General features: G+C 33.9%; 1 protein-coding gene across 6 annotated transcripts in view; it reads right to left on the bottom strand.

Moving 5' to 3' along the window:
- VPS13B (vacuolar protein sorting 13 homolog B) overlaps positions 1-21,379 on the bottom strand; it is a 522,947-nt gene that overhangs the window by 247,131 nt on the left and 254,437 nt on the right. For all 6 annotated transcript variants that reach the window (XM_084864486.1, XM_084864483.1, XM_084864485.1 and 3 more), the window contains one exon: positions 13,970-14,081. In XM_084864486.1, coding sequence (XP_084720612.1) covers positions 13,970-14,081 — 112 coding nt within the window. Of the gene's footprint in view, positions 1-13,969; positions 14,082-21,379 lie in introns of those variants that run through there.

The raw sequence follows: 21,379 nt of genomic DNA, 5'->3' as shown, positions 1-21,379 counted from the left end.
TTAATTACAATAATGCTGCTAGGTATCTTTAATGACCCTATACATTAAGGATGATCTAACTTCAATGTCCTGGACCACACCAGGGTCACAATTGGTAGCAGAACATTGATCAACATATAAAAGCCACTGAACACATGAAAGAAATTACAGTACATCACACATCAAACATTTTGGCCTGGTGCTTCCTTCCTCTAATCCTACGGGCAGGAAATGCCCTACATATCCTTTGAGGTGACCAGGCACATTTAAAAATAGTCCCTCGTTAAAAAAAGCTCTAAGATACTGCGATGTTCTCCAAGGAGGAGAGCAGCTTGCTGGGCTCTGCTGCACAGCTTCTACCTGCCACACGGAGACGGGGCTCCGCTGATGAGGCACTGGGACCGCACGGTGATACCTCTTCTTCGAAGGGTTAAAAGGGGATAGTAAGTAAACCTGGAAACTATGCTTTCACACTGTGGGTGATATAATATTGGGAAAATTCACCCATAATGTTATAAATTGAACTATTTTGTTATTAATATATGTAAAAACAGTTAACTATTGTATGAGTAAACATGTTTTCGCCTACATCACCTTTTAAGTTAGCTTTTCATCAGAATATAATTATAGCACTAAGAATAAGTTTTTAAATAATCTTTTTTTTTTTTTAATATTCTCAAACTTAATCTCAAAAATTTACAAATGATTCAGGTTAATATTCAAAATGAAGGTGGCTAAATTCCAGAAGATGAACGTTTTCAATAAAATAATTAAGTGAAGTTGGAAAAATTAGTGAGCGATTCAGATTGAAAGATAACTTTCCTAGGGGGGTTACTGATTGTGATATAAACTAGGATAGAAAAAGAAATAAAAAACATAGTTGATTTTAGTGTCTTTTTCCACAATATAAATGTTTACAGCACACTTTGCAACTCTTGACCGGAATAACAGGGTATTAAGTCATTACTGTGTATTTCATTAACATCTATTCCCAACCCTAAATTGAACAAATGACATTGCACTTCTCTAACTATGTGTGTTTTTTTTCTAGTTTGTGGGTAATTCTTCAAGTTTAGTGGTACTATACCTCAGTTTTAACAGGTGTTCTTTAAAACCACCTGGAAATACTGAGGTTGTGTTTCACTGAACACAAGCTTCGTCATTTCTATTCAGAACTTAAATGACTGGAAATGTATTCAAATGCCCAAGACATGCTGTCCACAGTGTGTTTGATAAGCTGACATGGGACAGGAATTCTTTTCACTGTTGTGTCAGTTTATCAAACCCATACCTGGACGACCTTCAGTTCAGTTAGACGACACTGGAGTCCTGGAATACAAAGCATTACTTCCCTTTTGAGAGAAGCTATGTATTCTAAGACATGTAAATGCCACACACACAAGCACATGACAATGTGCACGAACTAACAGTAACAGCAAATAAAATTCATAGAAATTGGTTTAAAAGCCCACATTATAATCAGTTATTAAGATGTATCCTAGGAATTTGATTAATGAGTGCAGATGTTTATTAATAAATTTTTTAATATTTATATACATAGTTTTTATTTTTCGCTTCTATTCATTAGTGATTTACATGGAAAATATAGTGGATGAATATACTATTTGATATTAACGCATAACAACTGAACTTAAAAATTGCACTTTAATTCTGATCAAAATCATTTGTATTTTGAATTGTAAGATTCCACATTGGCTCAGAAACCGAGTCAAATAAACTTACATATAATGGATTATGCTGAGAAAAAGTTTCACAATTTAAAAATTCATTTTTACATTTAGCTATGTCAAAACTAATCTATGTTTATAGAGCTCAGAACACTGGATGACTCTGTAGTGCAGGGAACTGGTGGGCCTGGAAAGACAGATTTATGGGATGCTGGTGGTGGTAACATGGCTATATCCTCACGTAAAAGTTCATCGGGCTGTTCACAAATGATTACTACACTTCCCTGTATGGAAGTTAAAGCTCATTAAAATATAAATATGAAAAAGTACAAATCAGAAAAAAATTAAATATGTGCTTATTCTATTTTTATCTATTTTTGCAATCACATTTGTATTTTTATTACCTTTATTAATGTGCAATGATTTTCAGGTATTTAGTTTCTGCTCAAAGCTTAATGTTAATAAGGATGGGCAAGGAGGTATTTCAGACTGAGGAAACACCTGTCTTCATAGAAAATGCATGGTCTCCAAACAGAGGCTAAATGCTTCTAGTACATAAAACTGGTAAAATTGTTCTATTTTAGGACAATGACCTCAGAGGACACCAAATAAAATAAGAAACAAACTATGCATATTCAATAATTATTTAATTTGGTTCTTTAGGAAATAATAATTTAATTGTTCTTATGAAAATTATAAGAATATTTGAAAAGTAGCTATCTTATTAGTTGTTAGCAAGAGCTCTTACACAATGTTCAGAGTTAATTATTAAATGAGTAGAGGTATTTATAATTAATACATATTATATGAATGATACATGCTTACTTGCCAACTTGCGTTCTAATTAGCGTCTATGTTTGCAGAGAGGATAAGAACAACTTGACTGAAAACAGACACAGGATGAAATGGGTCTTCCACAGATAGTAATTACAAAGCCAACACTACAGCTCACATTTACAGGTTTTCTAAAGTCAAAGCAGGTCAAATGTCTATCTACTTACCATCCATCCATCCATCCATCCATCCATCCATCTTTCTATCATCTCAATTGTTTATTCCTTTTAAGATAATGGGTAGGGAACATTATAGGAATAACTATAGGAATAAACATGCAGGGTACTCTTTAGTTACAATACTCAATCCTGTTATTAGTGACAAAAATGTCAGACACTTAAAGAGTAAAACAATGTTTCACTATTTTTAAAAGCTCTGTTTTATATGCCAGCAGTCCTGGTGAAGACACATCATATTCCAGAAACCTTGGAGATGTATCTTAAAGTATAATATGCTTTCTCTCATCCAAGACCACTGGTGTTTGGATAATAATTTCACATGATAATGCTGGTATTTCAATCAATATACAAAATCAGAAAGGCATAAGACACTATATATGCAGTGTGTTTTGTATAACTGGAATGTATTTGAAAGAATATAAGATTTTCAAAGTTAATAGTAAAAAGCTGTTATGATGTGGAATCCAAACATTCTCTATTATTCTTTAGCTTCTTTCCAACATGAATTTCTAGAGGAAAGTATCAAAAATATCAATAAAAAGGGTTAAATACATTTAAGATAACATTCCAAAATTTATGACAGTAGGAGTTATAGTCATTTTCAACACTGTTATTGAGGTAGCTTTTGGCAGCAAATAGAAGCACATTCATGGAAACCTACATCCTGCTACAGGAAGCCACAAAAGACGCAGTTACTTTGGTGAGCGCCAAATATAAGTCCAAAGCCTTCACACTAGATCAGCTGAAGAACATGACAGGGACTAAAAGTCTGCCAATAGTATTTCCAAACAAAGCTTTTAGGCAAGTTACTCTAAATACCTACTATCCCAATCTCTCTGATTTACTAAAAGGGAGTTATTTGAAACCAAGACTAAGCATTATAGGATTAGGAGCCTAACGTCACTAGATATGAAATATACCTTGCCAAAAACCAACACAATGCTTGTTTGAGAACATATATATATTTAAAGAAAATCAGGAAGCAATTAAAGGTTGGAAGAGGAAGGCACAATATTATGGAGATATTTGGATTTTAATTTTTACAGTGTATCTGGGTGCCAATGTTAAACTCATCTATGAAAGAACATTAATCTCATCTATGAATTTCTATTGATCATACGCTTCAATTAACAATTGTGTGAGCCTACATATATTGTTTAAATAGACATGTAAAATGAGATGCAAAATTTAAGTTAATTCAGTTAAAAGCTAACTTTGTCATTAAAAATACTACAAAAGAAGAACAGTCTTCTAAGAGTAAAAATAAATCAGCTCCCCTAACTTTTATAATTCATTAAAGATAAAACCCCATGAATTAAACTGCCACAGCAAGGTATACCTGTCAAAAAACTTATTTTTAAAAAATATATTTATATATTTGGCAAAATTACTATGAATTTTTCATATAATGCTTATAAACAATATTTAAGAGAATAAAATTCCCTATGGAAACTGAAACCCAATACTAGATTAATATATATTAAGTACTGAATGCACTAAAAAGGATTAGCAAATGTCTGCAAAAAAGAAGTGGTTGAAAAATTCAACAACTGACAAAGTTTATAAGGAGCTATGGGATAAATTAGTCACAGATAAAATCCCAGAAGGGACATCAGAAGACCCACAAATATTTATGGCATGAGCCAAAGCTTTATGCAGAAGTTCACAAATATCCAATTAAAAAAAGCATATAGTTCTCTCAAGTAAAAGATGAAAGTTAAGAAACTTTGTAATTAAAAATACTACAAAAGAAAAACATTCTGTTGTAAATATTTTTAAATTATTTTAACAAGTAAAATATTTTGGGGGGAAAAGTATGAAATAAGTTTTATTGTCACAATCACTAGTTTATTTTTTAAAACTTTTAGAGTAGGTATTAAAAGATTCTGTGAATATGTAAATAATATAACAGATATAGGGAGTCAACATATAATCTTAAATGACTTCTAAATTTATATATCTTACTATAAGCCTTGTTTTCAAATATGTAGCTTGTACACAATATTTCTCAATTACATATGATTAGGAAAAGAAAGCCCAAATTATAAGAAATATTCTTCATGACATACTTATTCAACTTTGATTTAATTCTGGTGTATGAAAAATACATGTGAACAAATAGTACATAGTCGTTTTAAATTAATAAAATCAATATTTTCTTCAACACAATTTAGAGAAAAAAATATATATAAGTATATTCTGGGAAGAAAAAAAGCTTGCATTTATCTCCTTTTTTCATAATTCTGAGATAAAACTATAGTAATAATTAAATTATACTAATGTAAAAACAAAGATTTGTAAATATTTATGTTTTATAATTTAAAATATCTTACAAAATAAAAAAAGTTCTGACTATTAATCAGATAATCTACGTTAATATTTATATCTGGTCGTGACCCACTTCAGTCATAATAGATGTGAAAAAAAGTTTGATGACAATTAAAGTCATTAGCTAAGTAGTAGTAATTTTCTCTAGATCAAATGCAGTAGTAAGTATAATGTGATCAAAAAAATTTTTAAATAAACTGTATGTTCAATATCATCAAGGGCCAGAGAACTCAAACATTAGGGTTGTAAGAGTTTTCACTATAAATTATATCTCTAATATCCATAATATTAAGTCCAACTAGACTGGAATGTTTTAAGGAACCTAAGGAAAATGCAAAATTGGTACATAATAGTTTTTTCAACTTATTCACTCTTAAAAATGTTGCCCAAAACATACATATCACGACAACAATAAAATTTTAATAGAATATAAATGTGAAACTTCAAAACAGTTTCAAACTTAATGTCATATAAATTAAATTAAAACCAGTCTGTCTTACTAGAAACTGAATCACTAGCAGCAAGTAGTGGTAAAGAGCATGGGCAATGGGATCTGACCCAGGATAAATTATTTAATGTCTAAGGCTCCATTTTTTGTTTCTAAAATACAGATAATCATAATATCTGACTTTCATGCTTATTGTGAAGTAAGCATTGCATTGAAAGCATCAAGTATAATCCCTGACACAAAGAAGCTCTCAAATAGATCTTAGATATCACTGCTGCTACTACTAGTATGCTACTCATATTATAATTGCAGAATAGAAGGCCAAAGAAAGGGGAAATTCCTTCTAGGTAAAATGCTCACGAAAAGCTTTAAAAAGAGAGGACATAAGTGAGACATTACAAGACAGGAGTGATTCTTAAGAAATATTTAATGATTTTGAACACCAAAGAAAAAGGTTTTTAAAGGATCCAAAGCCTTACCCAATATACAGCTTTTATAACCAAAACTATTTGAAAGGCTGAGCTGGAAGAAGCTGTATTCCAAGAAAGGTGAAACTGCATGCATAAACTAGGACCACAAAAAAGAACATACTAAAATGTTTAATACGAATAAGCATCTTACATTAAAAAGCAATTAGTAGTATATGTGTAGGTCAGATCATGGAGAAGATACATATTAGGATGAAAGAGATTTTGTCATGTTAAAAATTAAGCACTATGACAGATGTTGAATAGAGAGCTGCTATCCTCAAGTGATGTTTCAAAATGGTACATTAAAGCTAAAATGCCTACAATCTTTTAATCCACACAGTAGTGTTGAATTGTGAATCACTTATGTCTTTATAATTTGCATTCTAACAAAGAACAATAATTTCAATTTCCTATTGATACTGATATATTTGTTCTTTACTGACCACTCTAGTAGCTATTTCACTGAAAGGAACAGTTTTCCTTTTATAAGTTCTCAGGTACAATAATGTGGGCTGTGTGTGCATGCATGCGTGAGTGCGTGTGTGTGTGTGTGTGTGCTTTTATTTTATTTATTTTTTAATCTTTATTGTTCAAAATACTACGTATGTTCCCCTGTATCCCCACTGACCCCTTCTAGTGCCCCCTCCCCACCTTTACCACACTACTGTCTGTGTCCATGGATTACATAAATATGCATACAAGCTCTTTGGTTGACCTCTTCCCATCTATGCATTCCCTCTGAGAGTGACTGCTCTGTTGTAAATCCAGTACTAGATTCAAATCTATTAAGTACTGAATGCACTAAAAAGAATTAGCAAATGTCTGCCTTTATAACTCTCTGTTTCTCATTTGAGAAAAAAAAAATCTTAATTATCACTTAGGCATAAGGATTGTCAAAGATAAAAGAAAAACCATCAGGCCAGACTATGCTTCAGGACCACGAATAAGTCAGGGAAATGGTGGAACACATCACAGAACAGGAGAATCCCAGATCCTCTGGTCCAGGAGTAGCAGAAGGCCAGTGGGTCAGTAGGCAAAAAGAGGCAGTACAAGAGGGTACAAGGTTAAGGGAGGGGCTCAAGAGGATAGACAGCTGAACATGAACACTTAATAAGTAATACATTATATAAGTTGTTTTCTGGTGGTTCAGATGCTTTTGAGAGTAATAAAGTGCAATTTCAAGTGAGGTGCAAGTTAATAGAAGCCTTGTCATTCTATATTTCCTGAATTATAGATTCCGAAAATTAACAACTGCTGTCAACTGAAAATTCTGAAGTTAAGGACTGAACTGAGGGCAGTGGTAGAGAGTAGGAGAGCCTGAGGGCACTCACTTTTTGAGCCTTTCACAATATTTGCACATGGAGCATTAAAAATCACTGGCATTTATTAAAAGTATATATTTTTAAAAAATCCTCTCTTTACAAAAGGTTGGGAACCACTGATCTGATCTGGTCCTTGAAGCAGCACCTCAGAACCACAAAATGTCAGGGTCATACCCCACACTCAGGTTGGGCGTGTGGAAATGTGGCATTTTAGGCCTCATCCCAGACTTCCCAAGCCAAAACCTGCATTTTACAAAGATCTACAGGTGTTTTGTATGCACATTAAATTTCAGAAGCATGGCCTCATTCAACATACATCAAAACTTCCTATGTGGCCTTCTTGATTGGTCTCTGCAACATTAGTGATGGGGAGCGCAATACCTTCTGAAAGAGTCAACATTTTAAAAAATAAATTCCTGACCTCCACCAGCCCCAAACCATATCCTGCCACAGTTTCCCTTCCCTCAGTTAACCAATCTCATCCTTCCAGTTGCTGAGGCCAGTGGTCGGCAAACTGCGGCTCTGTTGACTAATCAGTTTGCCGACCACTGGCTTAGGCCATACAACTGAATTATCCTTATTTTCTTTGTGTCAAATCCCATGTGCAACCCATCTGCAATTTTTCCTGAAGTCTTTACCTCTAAAACAGCTCGAGAACCTGACCACTTCTCACCACCTCCACAGCCACTGCCCTGGGCCAAGCCACCATCATCTCTTGCCAAGATATTGCAAGTAACAAAACCTTGCCTTCCCTGCCTGCAGTCTTTTTTCACATATTGGCCTGAATTATCCGCTCACATATAAATGAAGTCACTTCTCTGATCAATCCCTGTGAGGGCTTCTCAGCTAATAAAACAAAGGCAACACCTCAATAATCAAAAGCACTTCATATCACATATTCAGTTACCTAATCCTTAACATGACTCTTTGGAACACAGTAGCACACTTCCACGTGTTTCAATGACCAGTCACTCCCTGTGTTTTTAAATGAATAATTCCCTTCTTTTCTCAGGTTAACTTTAGTCCCTGCTGGCGATCCCTTCATTTCTGCAGGTAGATGTTTGGTAAACAAAAGAATTATTTCAAAAATTCAGTTTACCCCACAACTACATACATCTCCCTCAAAGCAGCAGCCTACCCCTCAGAATGGCCTGTAAGCTCTTCCCTGCCTACCTCACAGCCCATTAGCTCCCAGGCACATGGCTGCTTGGCTGCTACCAGCTTCTTCTGCACACTCCTGCCCAGGATCCTCTCTGATTAGGCCTGTTGTCCACCTCTAACTGCCACTTCCCATCTCCTCCCTGCTGTGTTGCCTCTCTAATACTTAAGATATTCTAATATACCAGAATACTTATTTATTAATTTGTCATGGTCTTTACCCTCATTAAAAGCACACTCCATGAGAGCAGGAAATTTTCTTTGTTTTGTTCACTAATATTACACCCAATACCTAAAACAGCGCCTCACGCACAGTAGGCTCCCAATGAGTATTTGTTAAATAAAGACTAATAAACAAATAGCCCCATTTATTATCGAATGAAAGATCTTCATTCTATTGAGCTCTAACTGGTGTTGTTATGATATCCACTAATTTAACAATCCTAGTTCTATTCTTAGCTTCAAAAGGAATAAAGTTACTCCCTGTGACACCATAGGATCTGAAGAATGGTTCCATGTTCCCTAGAAATTTCCTCATCTTCAAATGTAAAATCTTCAGTATGCCAGTCTTACTGTGTGGTTTCTCCAAAGGAAATATGTCTCTTCTGTACTGGCTGGATTTGCAACTTTAAACTCAATTCACCTTTGACTTCAAACTTCTCAAGGGCCTCTCTTAACAGTGCTGCACTGCTCATTGGAAATATAAGGCAAACCACAAATGTGGGCCTCCTAAACAAATAAACATTTGCCAGTAGCCACAATGAGAGAAAGATTTCTAGAGAAAGGTGGAATATAGTTGTAATGATACAGTTAACTCAATATATCTAAAATATTGTCATCACATGTATAAGCCATATAAAGATTTTAAATGACATATTTTACTTCGTTTTCTTCTTAATCGATCAAAACCTTGTATATATTTTATACTTCCAAAATTTCTCAATTTGGAGGAGGCACATTTCAAAAGCAGAATAGCCACATGTAGTCTCCGGCTACTGTAATGAACAATGTGTCTCTACCATGGCTTTGTCTTCTTAGGAAAGTGAAACGTTGAGAAACTCATGTTCTTCTTGCCAGGGTCCTCTCCCCACCCAACATTCAGATAAAGGAAGCACGATGAGGGCTAACTGGACAAGGCCTCCCTCCAGGTCCCAACATGTCACTCTAGACCTCAGGACTGAGAAATGTCATTTGCCTTCTATTTCCACAACAAAATCCCTCAGCTTAGAGCCAGACAAGGCAAAAAATTCCAGACTTTAAAAAGAGCACCAAGCCTCCCCTAAAAAAAAAAAAAAAAAAAAAAAAAGTATTTCTCTGTGGAATTTAATTTCTCTAGGTCTTTTTGTAACATCAATTTTGATGTATATTTTTTTTAATCAGCTGTACTAAAATATAATTGATCATCCATAAAAAAGACCTTTTTGAGATGAGTAATTCAGTGTTTTTGGTATACTCTCATTGTGCTCAATGTACAGCATTTATTGATAAGCATTACATGTGCATCCCAGTGTACTTCACTACCACCTAATGCCAGAGCGATTTTCTCACCCCCAAAAGAAATCCTATGCCCATTAGCAGTCATCCTCTCTCCCCTCCTAGCAATCACTATTCTACGTTCTGTCTCTCTGGATTTGTCTATTGCGGACCGTTTGCATAAATGGAACCATATAATGTGTGGCTTTCTGCGTCTGGCTTCTTTCAGTTTGCATGTTTCCAAGGTTGATCCATGTTATAACATACAATCCATTCCTTTCTATGTCAGAATATTATTCTAATGTATGAATATACCACATTTTGTTTAGCCCTTCGTCAGTTGATTAACCTCTGAGTAGTTTCTACTTTTGGTTATTATTAATAGTGCTGCTATAAACATTGCTGTGCATGCTTTTATGTGGACATATGTTTTCAATTCTCTTGGGTACATACCTAGGAGTAGAATTGCTGCATCATATGGTAACTCTATGTTTAAACTTGTGAAGAATTGCCAAACAGTTTTCCGCAGCAGCTGCACCGTTTTACCTTCTCACTAGAAATGTCTGAGGGTTCCAATTTCTCCACATCTGTTATCTTTTTTATTATAGGCACTCTACTGGGTGTAATTTTGACTTGCATTTCCCTACTGACTAATTGGGTTGAACATCTTCACACACGCTTACTGGCCATGTTTATATCTTCTTTGAATATATATATCTATTCAAATTCTTTGCCCATTTTAAAAACTGGATCACATTTCTATTATTGAGTTAAAAGTTCTTATATTCTGATTACATGTTTCTTGATACGTGATTTGTAAATATTTTCTCTCATTCTGTGCATTGTCAATTTCTTAAGAGTTGTTTGCAGCATAAAAGTTTTATAATTTTGATGGAGTCCAATTTATCTATTTTTCCTATTTTCTCCTGTGCTTTTGGTGTCATTTTTAAGAAACAGTAATACAGCCCATGGTCACAAAGATTTACTCCTATGTTTTATTTTGGAAGTTTCAGAATTGTAGCTCTCCATTTTTAGTTCGTTTTTGAGTATGGTATCATCTATGCAATAGACTGAGCACCGTTTATTGAAAAGACTATTCTTCTTTATCATTGATTATATTGCCTCCTTTATCAAAAACCAATTGATTATAAATTTGATAGTTAATTGGATTATCAATTCTATTCATTGTCCTTTATGTCTATCCTCATACCAGTTTTCCAATATCTTAATTACTTTTGTTTTGTCATACATTTTGAAATCAGAAAGTATGAGTCTTCCAACTTTGTTCTTCTTTTCCAAGATTGTTTATGCTATTCTGGGTCCCTTAAATTTCCATATGAATAATTTCCATCTGAATTCTAGGATCAACTTGTCAATTTCCACAAAGAAGCTAGGCTGGAATTTTGATTGGCATTGTGATCAGTCTGTACATGATTTAGAGAAGTTCTGACATCTACCAACACTGTCTTCTCAACTATGGCTTCTCAAATAGAAATAATCTTCAACACACACACACACACACACACACACAATATTCTTTAGTTTCTTGGAACAAACTTTTGTAGTTCCAAGTATAATTTCACAATACTTTGGTAAATTTATTCATGGGTATTTCTTTTTGTATGTTATCATAAATAAAATTATTACATTAATTTCACTTTTAGATTGTTCATAGCTCACTGCTATTCTGATCTTATTTTTTTTTACATTTGATTTATCCCTCAACTTTGTTGAACTTGTTTATTTGCCCAATAGTTTTCAGTGAATTCCTTAAATTTTTCTATTTGTGAAGTCACATCTCTACAAAAAGACATAGTTTTATTTCTTCCTTACAATCTGGGTGCCTTTTATTTCATTTCTTGCCTCACTGCCCTGGCTGGAACCTCCAGTATAATGCTGAATAGAAGCGGGGAGAGCAGCTATCCCTGTCTTGTTCCTGATCTTAAGAGGAAGGTATCCAATCTTTCACCATCAACTATGTTAGCTGTGAGTTTTGACAGATGCCATTAACAGGTTGAGGAAGTTAGAAAAACCAAGACAGAAAGAAATAACACCAAGAGCAGATTAAAAGAAAGAGGAAGTAAAATCATATGGAAAAGGAGCAAGAGAGAAAAATAACTAAATTTTATAAGGGGGGGGGGGAGGGACTAAATAATAGAAAAATGAATTCAAAAAGAATTCTGAAAGAAATTAGTAAAAAATAGATTCTGAAATACTCTGTCATTAGCTAAGATACTAGTATATGCCTTTGGCAAAATATGTAAAAATTCTCTTTCTTGGTTTTGTCAATTATAAAAAAGAAAGTAAGAGAATTTATTTTATAAACATTAAATACCTAGCATGTACTTTTGTGTATTTTTTTTTTGTTTGTTTTTGTATTTTATGTGAGACACTGAAGTTCTAAAGAGGTAATACATTTTTTTGACAATTTATTTTTTGGCATTATATTTCTATATTCTATAAAACATATCCAACAAGGTAGCAAAACAGGAATGGCAATGAAGAAGGAAAAGAAGGGGAAAGGTAAAGGAAAGAAAGAAAAACACAGAAAGTGAAAAGGTAAAGAATAAAGAAAGATACAGCAAGGTGAGGAAAAACTGGGTATGGAGAAAGTAGGGAAAGGAAACATGGAAGGAGACTGAGAAAAAGTCCAAGACAGACAAAGGGAGCAGGAATCTGAAAGCCACGTCGCACAGAGGGAGGCTGAAGGGCAGGAGCAAAGAGCAGAGGAGGAAAGGAGTATCACCGGAGTTCACTTCATTGATGGTGAAAGGAAGGGTCTTTTAATGGGAAACATATTTAACCAAAAGTAAAGTAGGGCTTGTTTTGAGAACCACTTACTTACAAAGTGAAAAGAAAAGATAAATACACCTGAAAGAACTTCTACATGTTAGAAAATCCAATTATCTTCATCCAGAAAGGATTCTACTTAATCATTTTCCTAGATACTGAGGGACTCTAAAAATATGAGCTGTGATGTTGGCTCTATCAATATTTGTCTAGAGACAACTATTCTTTTGTGTCTTCTGTTTCCTAATCTATAAAGTTTGAATTAGATAATTCCTAAAGCCTTTTTTAGTTCTGACATCATGAGGTTTTACATAAGCTAGCAAAATAAAAACTTATTTAAGGAACAAATACTTTAAGCTAACAAAAAAAAATTAATGCAAGAAAAAATGATATGTCATTCAAAAAAAAAAAATCAACTCTCATTACAGACAAATTTGAGGAAATAAAATCCCCCACTTAAAGTGGCTTTAGCCCCGTAGGTAGCAGGTAAATGCATTACAAACCTGAGAACCTTTTCCTAGCAGTAGTAATGTTTAGGAGAATAGTAGAAATTCATTTTTCAAAAGAGTGAGGCAGACATCTGAAAAACAGACCAGCAGGAAGACTAAGACACTTGTTCATCTGCATTTCTGTGACTTGTCTTGCTCGGTTTATTTGCAACTGCACTTTTATGTCTGGCAGCAGTGCCAACCTCAGTCCGAATGATATATTATTTTTATCATGTTGATTACATATGTTCACCAGTTTAGTTGTCCATATATGCTTGGTGTGGTTTGCAAATACTCGGCGACAAAATCCAGAGCATAGCCTTTTCACAGAAAGTGTTTACTGTGAAATTTCTCTTTAGAACTTGGCTTTTTTTACAGCTTTGATCCATATGACATCCATAGTCCTACATTTCAAATAATTGCTTATAGTTAAATTAAAAAATGCTTCTTCAATTTTATACAGTATGACTACAACTGGGTTTGTTCTAGAGGAGACCTCATTTTCTTATATGATCAGAAATTTGGTCAAGTTTTAAAGTCTGCTTGAATTTTCCAAACTGCGCTTCTTCGGTTTTTATAGTGACTTGGTACTTACATTCTGTTATTCATCAACACTTCACAGAAATACTTGATTTGTCTGAATGAATTTAAAAACCCACAACTGAAGAAAATCAGAAAAACCTGGTTTTAAATATCAAAAGATCCCAAATGAAAAGTATTTCTACAGGCCACACCAAGCAAGTTTTATTGATCAGTGTACTTCTTCGCAGGATGAAAATGCTGCAAGACTGAACATAGGAAAATAAACTTACTGGTAAATGTCTTTCCTGAGGACAGATCTGCCGAGGGGATTGTCCGCCTGGGGAGCCATAGCGACAGAGCCAATCTTCAAAACCAGGGTGTCTTCTTTTGCTGCCTGATTAACTGTAACAAAAGAAATAGATTTATGGGGCATACAATGGATCCGTGCATAAGGGCGAATCTTTTTATTTTTTGGCGAAAACAATTTGTTTGTTTTTAATGACAAACTTGGAAAGAGCCTTCATGGGTGCTGCATGAATGGAATGCATTTTCTTAGAAAAGCAACAGAGCGTGTCTGAAGTTGAAACCCTATGACAGATGGGGCCCTACCCATGGATCTCCAACAGGGAGGAATCTCTGAGTGAAGGTGTAGAAACATTAAAATAAGACCAACAAATGAGGACAGAAAAAAAATTAGGTTTAAAAGTATTTGATGTTTCGTAACTATTTCCTTTATATCCCATTAAGTAGTTTTCTGTTATACACGATAATGACAGAAGAAAACAAATCCACCCCAACATTAAGACATATGATATTAAACATATACAAGCGGTACTGAAACAGTATGTTTACCTAAATTTCATAATCTTAAACTAAATCTGCATCTTACTACTCCCAAGTGATGTTCAGCCCTGGGCTTTTTAACACTCTGTTATTGTCTACAAACATATTGAAAGACACCACACAGTAACAAATGCTCGATGCATTTAAATGTACATGAGTAATAGTATCTACACACACACAAGGTATACCAAAAGATGAGCTGTAAAATGTCAGAAAATCCCAAAGAAATACAGTGGCTGCAATGCTGAAGAAAGAAATCAACCATTTCAACTTATTATTCTAGATACCTTAAAATTTTTATACTTCTACTGTGAAATTGCATGAAAAAGAGCAATTTCACAAATTTGTAAAAGTTCTACCTCCTAGTGGAAACTAAAGCAAAGGTAAGAAATCTCTGAAACCTATAAAAGGTAAAAGGACAAATCAACTTTGATGCTCTCCTTCTAAAACAATATTTTATTATATGCTTTCATCCTATAAAGTTCAACGATTTTTCTAAACATTCCCAGCTAATTCAATGTCTTTTCTAAGGTCTGTTTGGAATGGATCGCAGTTCTTTATCCTATTAATCTATATTAATTTTTACTCCCTCTTCTCAACAGATTATTCTACTGTAGTAGATGTTTAAAAAATTGTTTTAAAATGTTTAAAAATTGTTAACAAAACACAACTTCCTGGGTTTTGAAGAAAACACATACTAAAACTCATAATTTCTCTCAAGAAATTATCATCTGCCACAAATGCAACAGAAAAGGACTGGCTGCAAGACGTCAGGAATATCCTGAGCAGAACATGCCAGCAAAGGCATACAATCCATATTTCCCAAACTGTGTTGCCCAAAGAATGCAAAACCCAAGAGATTATTTCCAGCTGCTTCAGCAGTACACTCAGTAGGGTCTGACTTAGATTAGCCTAAAAAAGAAAATCAGAATTAAGAAAATCAGAAAAAATAAGAAGAAAGATATTCAATGAGGGAAAAAGAAACAGATTAGGATGTACATAAAGGGAGTGGCAACATGGAAGTGGGGGAAGAACAGCAAAATGGGAGGAAAAAGATGAGCTATCATAATAAATATTAGCATGTGTATACCACAATAAAGACAGTGCTTTTAAATGTCCACGGAGGAAAGATCAAACAGAAAACTACTTCTCATGCAGCTGCACTACTTTCAAATGACTAGAGGTCTGTCTTGATTATAGGTCCTTATATTATGAACACTGTTTACATTTCACAAATCTTGCATTTTACGCCAAACTTATCAAATAGTTCCATGTGGGTAAAACCTCTGATTAAGCAGCAGGCATCAATTAAATCAATAAATAGTAAGCCTGGAGAATAGACCAGGCCACAAAAGTGCAATTAGTGTACTTGCTAACTGTTCTCCAGGCTACAGATACTGCCCACCACGTGAAGGTCTGAAGTGTACTAGAAACACTGCAGAAAATGAGGTGCATATGGAAGGAAAATGACGTACTTGGTGTTACATACAAAGCCAGATCCAAGAACAGGACTCCGTTTCTGCTGGTGCCAAAAGTGTTCTCACTAGATTACACTGACTATGAGGTTATAATAAAAAAGCACTTAATACAGATCATTCACAAACTAAACCAAACTATTCCATTTTATTATAGAAAGTAATTAGCTAATCAAAACGTAGCTTTGAGATGTAAGAAAAAAATAACAAAAATATGTTTTTATACAAGAAAGTGCCCTGAGTCATTTCTTCAGTTACTTTATAGTTGGAAAAAACAAACTTCCCTTTTTGAGTTTACTTCACCTGCATTTAATAGTTGGACCATATGAGGAAATGTTCCCTCTAGAAGCATTTTCAACATGAAAATGAATGCCTTCCTTTATTGCTTTAACTGTATTTCAAAAATTGAGCCTCATGAGAAACTATTCACTCTAGAAGACATGCTAGATCCAAGAAACAGTCCTCTCTTCTGAAATAAATAACTTAAAGCTGCAAGTCAAACACCTGGAGATTCAGATCTTGATAATAACTGCACACAATGCAAACAATATTCCAGTTGAAACCCAGATTTTCAATATTGTTACTTTAAATAAAAGATTAGAATGTTAAATATATTTCTTATCATTATTAACTAAATTTTACACATGAACTTTAAAAACTTTTACATTCAGTGGAATGTGAAATGTTAAGTATAAAATATGTTATCTGTTCTTAGAGTAAGAGAGTGTGTATTAAAAATGAAAAAGCTGTGAACAACTCTAAAATTATGAGCTTGTATGTAAATAACCAAAAGCATAAGTAAAGAGAAGACTTTTCATGCAATTGTCAGGTAATAGTAAGACTGTTGCTTCTAACTAAGTTTTCTTAAATCCACCATGCAAGAAAAGTAGTTTGGAGACCAACTTTCCTTTAAGATTCTTAACATAAACTCAGTATAATAAAACATCTTAAGTCTCAAGAGTATTTGAACTTACCACTGTGCAATGTTATACTACTGTAAAGCCATAACTGCAATGTCAATCCTACATAAAGTTACCAACAAAAGCTTTTATCAGTTTTTGCCATATTTGCCGTTGAAGACAGAAAGAAGGTTCAATAAATGTGTTACCTAATGACTTCTAGGTATATTAATGAGAAATATAGTTGTTTTTAGTTTATCAATCAAAACATGCTTAGATATATTTTAATATAGTTTTTGCTGAGAAGTATGTTATAGCACCATTTAGCTATGCTATTAAGACATAATTTACAAATATACTTTTAGTTTAACTAGTCTGATGAAAATATTATTCAAGAAAACTTTTTAAAACCTTTATGGAGTAAAAAAAAATCTTGACTCTTCAATCTTATTGGATTCATTTAAGTAATCACATTTATCTCAAAAGAATATGCTACTTCAGTCATGTTTTCCTTACTTAGTCAGATTCTATATTTTACATTTAACATTCCATAAAAATGTTTATTAAAAATAAACATTTAAAAATTTATCTATACTTTAAAATGGTTTAAATGGTAAATTTTATTATATGCATTTTGCTGCAATAAAAAATTTTCATGAGTGAACTGTGATAATTTGAATTAACAGTAGCAATGATAAAAATTTAGTGTCAGAAATCTAATGTAATATAATATGCCAAAACTTTTGAATTTTAGGCATGCATGTTTATATTTGTATTTTATGGATAGGCACATATTCTGGCAATTCATAACACCAGATAGATATTTAATTATAAACATAAGAATAAGTAAGATATATGCATGTAGATATAGTAAATATAGATATGCACATAAGTATAGACAGACACATACACACACATATAGGCAAGAAGGCAAAAAATAAAACAATAATGAAAGATGTATGCAATAAAATGTAGACCAGACAAAAGGCTTAACACAAAGAGCTCTTATAATTGATAAGGAAAAAATGAGCAACTTCTAGAAAAGGAGTGTACTCTTTGACTGAAAAAGACCAAAACATTTGAGAAACCTTTGTTAGGATGAGATTGAGAAAACAGTATAAACTGGTACAGCCAGTTAGGAGGGCAATTTTACATCCCTTTATATTTTAAAGGCACATTCCCTTTGATCTAGCAATCATTTTCCTAGCATTTTATTCTATAGATATACTCATGCAAGTCATAAAAAATACCACTAAAAAGGCGTTTATTGCTAAAAGTCTTCACATAAGCAAAATAATAAAATTTACCAAAAGTCCACAGAGAATGTGGCAAACCGTATTTTCTGAAGATGGCTATATAAAGACTTCCTCTGATATGTTGATAGTCAAGGTATCTACTTAGAAGCTATTTATGCATTTTAATTTTAGAATTAGACTTTAAAAATCCCACCAAAACCAGCACTAAAAAAAAAATAGGAAGAGAGCTTGAAAAATATGATAGTAAAAGTCTTGAAATAATTTTGCAATTACAATCAATTGGGTATTTTCCTAGTTATAGCAGGCAAATGGGAAATTTACAACAACAAAACTATTTGATATATAGTATTAGTTAATGGCTATAACACAATGAGCCAAAAACAACAAAACAACAAAAAATGCATATACACTAAAAAGAAATAAAGCTTTTATTTGTTTCTCCCTTCTCTCAAACAGCCAGACTCTTATTCCTTCTGACATGTACATAAATCAATGAAGCACAGAACCTGTTTCAATGAACTACTGCTCAGTGATAAAAAACTAAAGCCAGGGTTAACGAATGAACTTATGACCTATGCTCCTTGCAGAGGGGTTCAGCACAAGGGAGCCCCCATTGCTCTTCTTGACTGAACTATTGACTGAACTATGCCTGACCATTAGCTTAGTTCAGAAAATATCACAAATCCTACCACAGTCAAAATGGTTTCCAAACAGCCCAGTGGTTCCTCAAAAACACAGAATCCTAAACATAGAATTAGTATGACCCAGCCAATCCACCCAGAGGTATATATCCAAAAGAACTGAAAATGGGCTTACACGTATCATTGTATGCCAGTTTTCACCACAGGAGCTAACCCAAAGGTGGAAGCAGCCCAAGTGTCTAGCAGGTGAATGGATAAACAAAATGTGGTATTCTATATATTCAGATAATAAAAGCCTAATATGCAAAGCACTTGGTTGTCCATTTAACCAATCAAAGCATAATATGCTAAGGATGCTCGGCCACTCAACCGCTCGCTATGACATGCACTGACCACCAGGGGACAGACGCTTTGACCAGTAGGTTAGCTTGCTGTTGGGGTCTGGCTGATTGGGACTTAGTGAGACAGGCCGAATATTCCTTGGAACCCTCCCAGGATCCCTCCCTGGCCCTGATTGTGCACTGCTGGGTCCCTTGACTTGGCCTGCACCCTCTCGCAATCCAGGACTCCTCAGGTGATGTTGGAGAGCTAGTTTTGGCCTGATCCCACAGGCCAGGCCCAGAGACCCAATTGGTGCATGAAATTCATGCACCAAGCCTCTAGTATCATATAACAGAATATCATTCAGCCATAAAAGCAAGGAACAGCCGAAACCAGTTTGGCTCAGTGGTAGAGCATCGGTCTACAGACTGAAAGGTCCCAGGTTTGATTCTGGTCAGGGGCATGTACATTGGTTGCGGGCACATCCCCGGTGGGGGGTGTGCAGGAGGCAACTGGTCGATGTTTCTCTCTCATTGACGTTTCTAGCTCTCTATCTCTCTCCCTTCCTCTCTGTAAAAAAATCAATAAAATATAAATTTTAAAAAAAAGCAAGGAACAATTCACTATGAAAACGTCCTCTCTACCAACAAATACCAAAGAGAGTCAGAAGTATTCAATACATCAAATAGATAAAATATTTTAAGAAAAATGAGCAAATTTTAAGTGCAGCTCAAATGCTTAGATTGAGAAACAGCTACATCTAATTCAGGACTATTTATCAGTATAAACAACACTATTGAACACCTATTTAAAAGTCTTATCCAAGTCAAGGAGATTTGACTGGGGTGGTAAACATACAATATACACATGATGTATTATAAAATTGTACCTGAAACCTATATAATTTTATTAACCAATATCACCCCAATAAATTCAGGTTTTTTAAAAAAAAATCCATGAAAAATAAAAGTCTTACCCAGACTAACTCCTCTAGAAAAAGCAATATACTGATACTGCTTTATACTCTAGGCCCAATTTCAAAACAACAAATGAGATGAAGCACATGTATTTGTTTATCTTCTTTTTGTTTGTATTTGTAACCAATATTGATATTTTATGGTGTGGAATTAAGATGTAAAACCTTAAATTAAATCAGTATAGGGGATATTACAGGGGAAAAAAAAAAACACCAAAAAAACCCTCATCTTAGGCTTAGTTAGGTGATTACTGTTTAATAGTATATTTGAGGGACATATGTAATTCCTGAACACTTCTATGTTACCACAAAAGCATTAGTCAGATATGTTGCTTTACTTACTGATATGGCTGCATGACCATTCCCTATATTTTCATAGAGCATTATCCCTGTATTTTTCTCCAACTCATCCGAACCTCTCACCTCCAATATCAATTTTTTTTTTGTGATGTTTCAATGGCACTTACACTCAAATAAAAACAATTAGAAAATCATGAAATGGAGAACATCAAGTATATATTACAAGGAGTTTTCAGGAAATCACAAAAGCTTACTAACATATCTTACTGTTAATGAAAATAACAGGAACTCACTCTAGTTAGAAAAATAAATGCTTGTATACCAGCCAGAGAAATATTTGTGGAAAACAATATCCTTAATTGTTTAAAAACTTTAGAATTTTTATGAGATATCATGAGACTATTTATTCTTATTTTTATCCAGATAACAAAATATCTATAATTATATTTTAATGGAAGATATAGATACTGCAATATGGTATTTTTAATTTTATTTTTATTGAAGTTATTGGGATGATGTTGCTTAATAAAATTATGCAGATTTCAGGTATACAATTCACCTCTCATCACCATTTATTCCCCCTTTACTTCCTTTTACTTCCCCTACCCTCCCATCCCCCACCCCAGCAATCATCATACTGCTGTGTTCATGAGTCTTTCTTTTTTATTTCTTTGCTTAAACTGTCAGAGGTGGCGGGGTGGGGGTCTGGCTGAGAGGGGTGAAGGGATTATGCAATATGCTGTTTTTAAAATGTAATATACTACTCCAGACTCTGTTCCCAAAATAATGATACATTTTCTGTAATAACAAAGCCAAAGCACTTCTGTTTCCTTAGCAGCATTTTCCCTTATTCTCAGTTGGAAAATCAAAAATGGTTTGAAAATCTCAGTCACCTTTCTTTTTTTTTTTTATTAAATTATTATCTGTGTACATATTTTAACATTGCCCCCCCATACATACCCTCCCTCCCCTGAGTTTTGTGTCCATTC

This window comes from Pipistrellus hanaki (assembly GCF_964339955.1).
Source record: "Pipistrellus hanaki genome assembly, chromosome: 17".
Classification (NCBI taxonomy): domain Eukaryota; kingdom Metazoa; phylum Chordata; class Mammalia; order Chiroptera; family Vespertilionidae; genus Pipistrellus; species Pipistrellus hanaki.
Note: the sequence above shows the minus strand (reverse complement) of the source record. Positions and strands in the feature narration are given on the sequence as shown.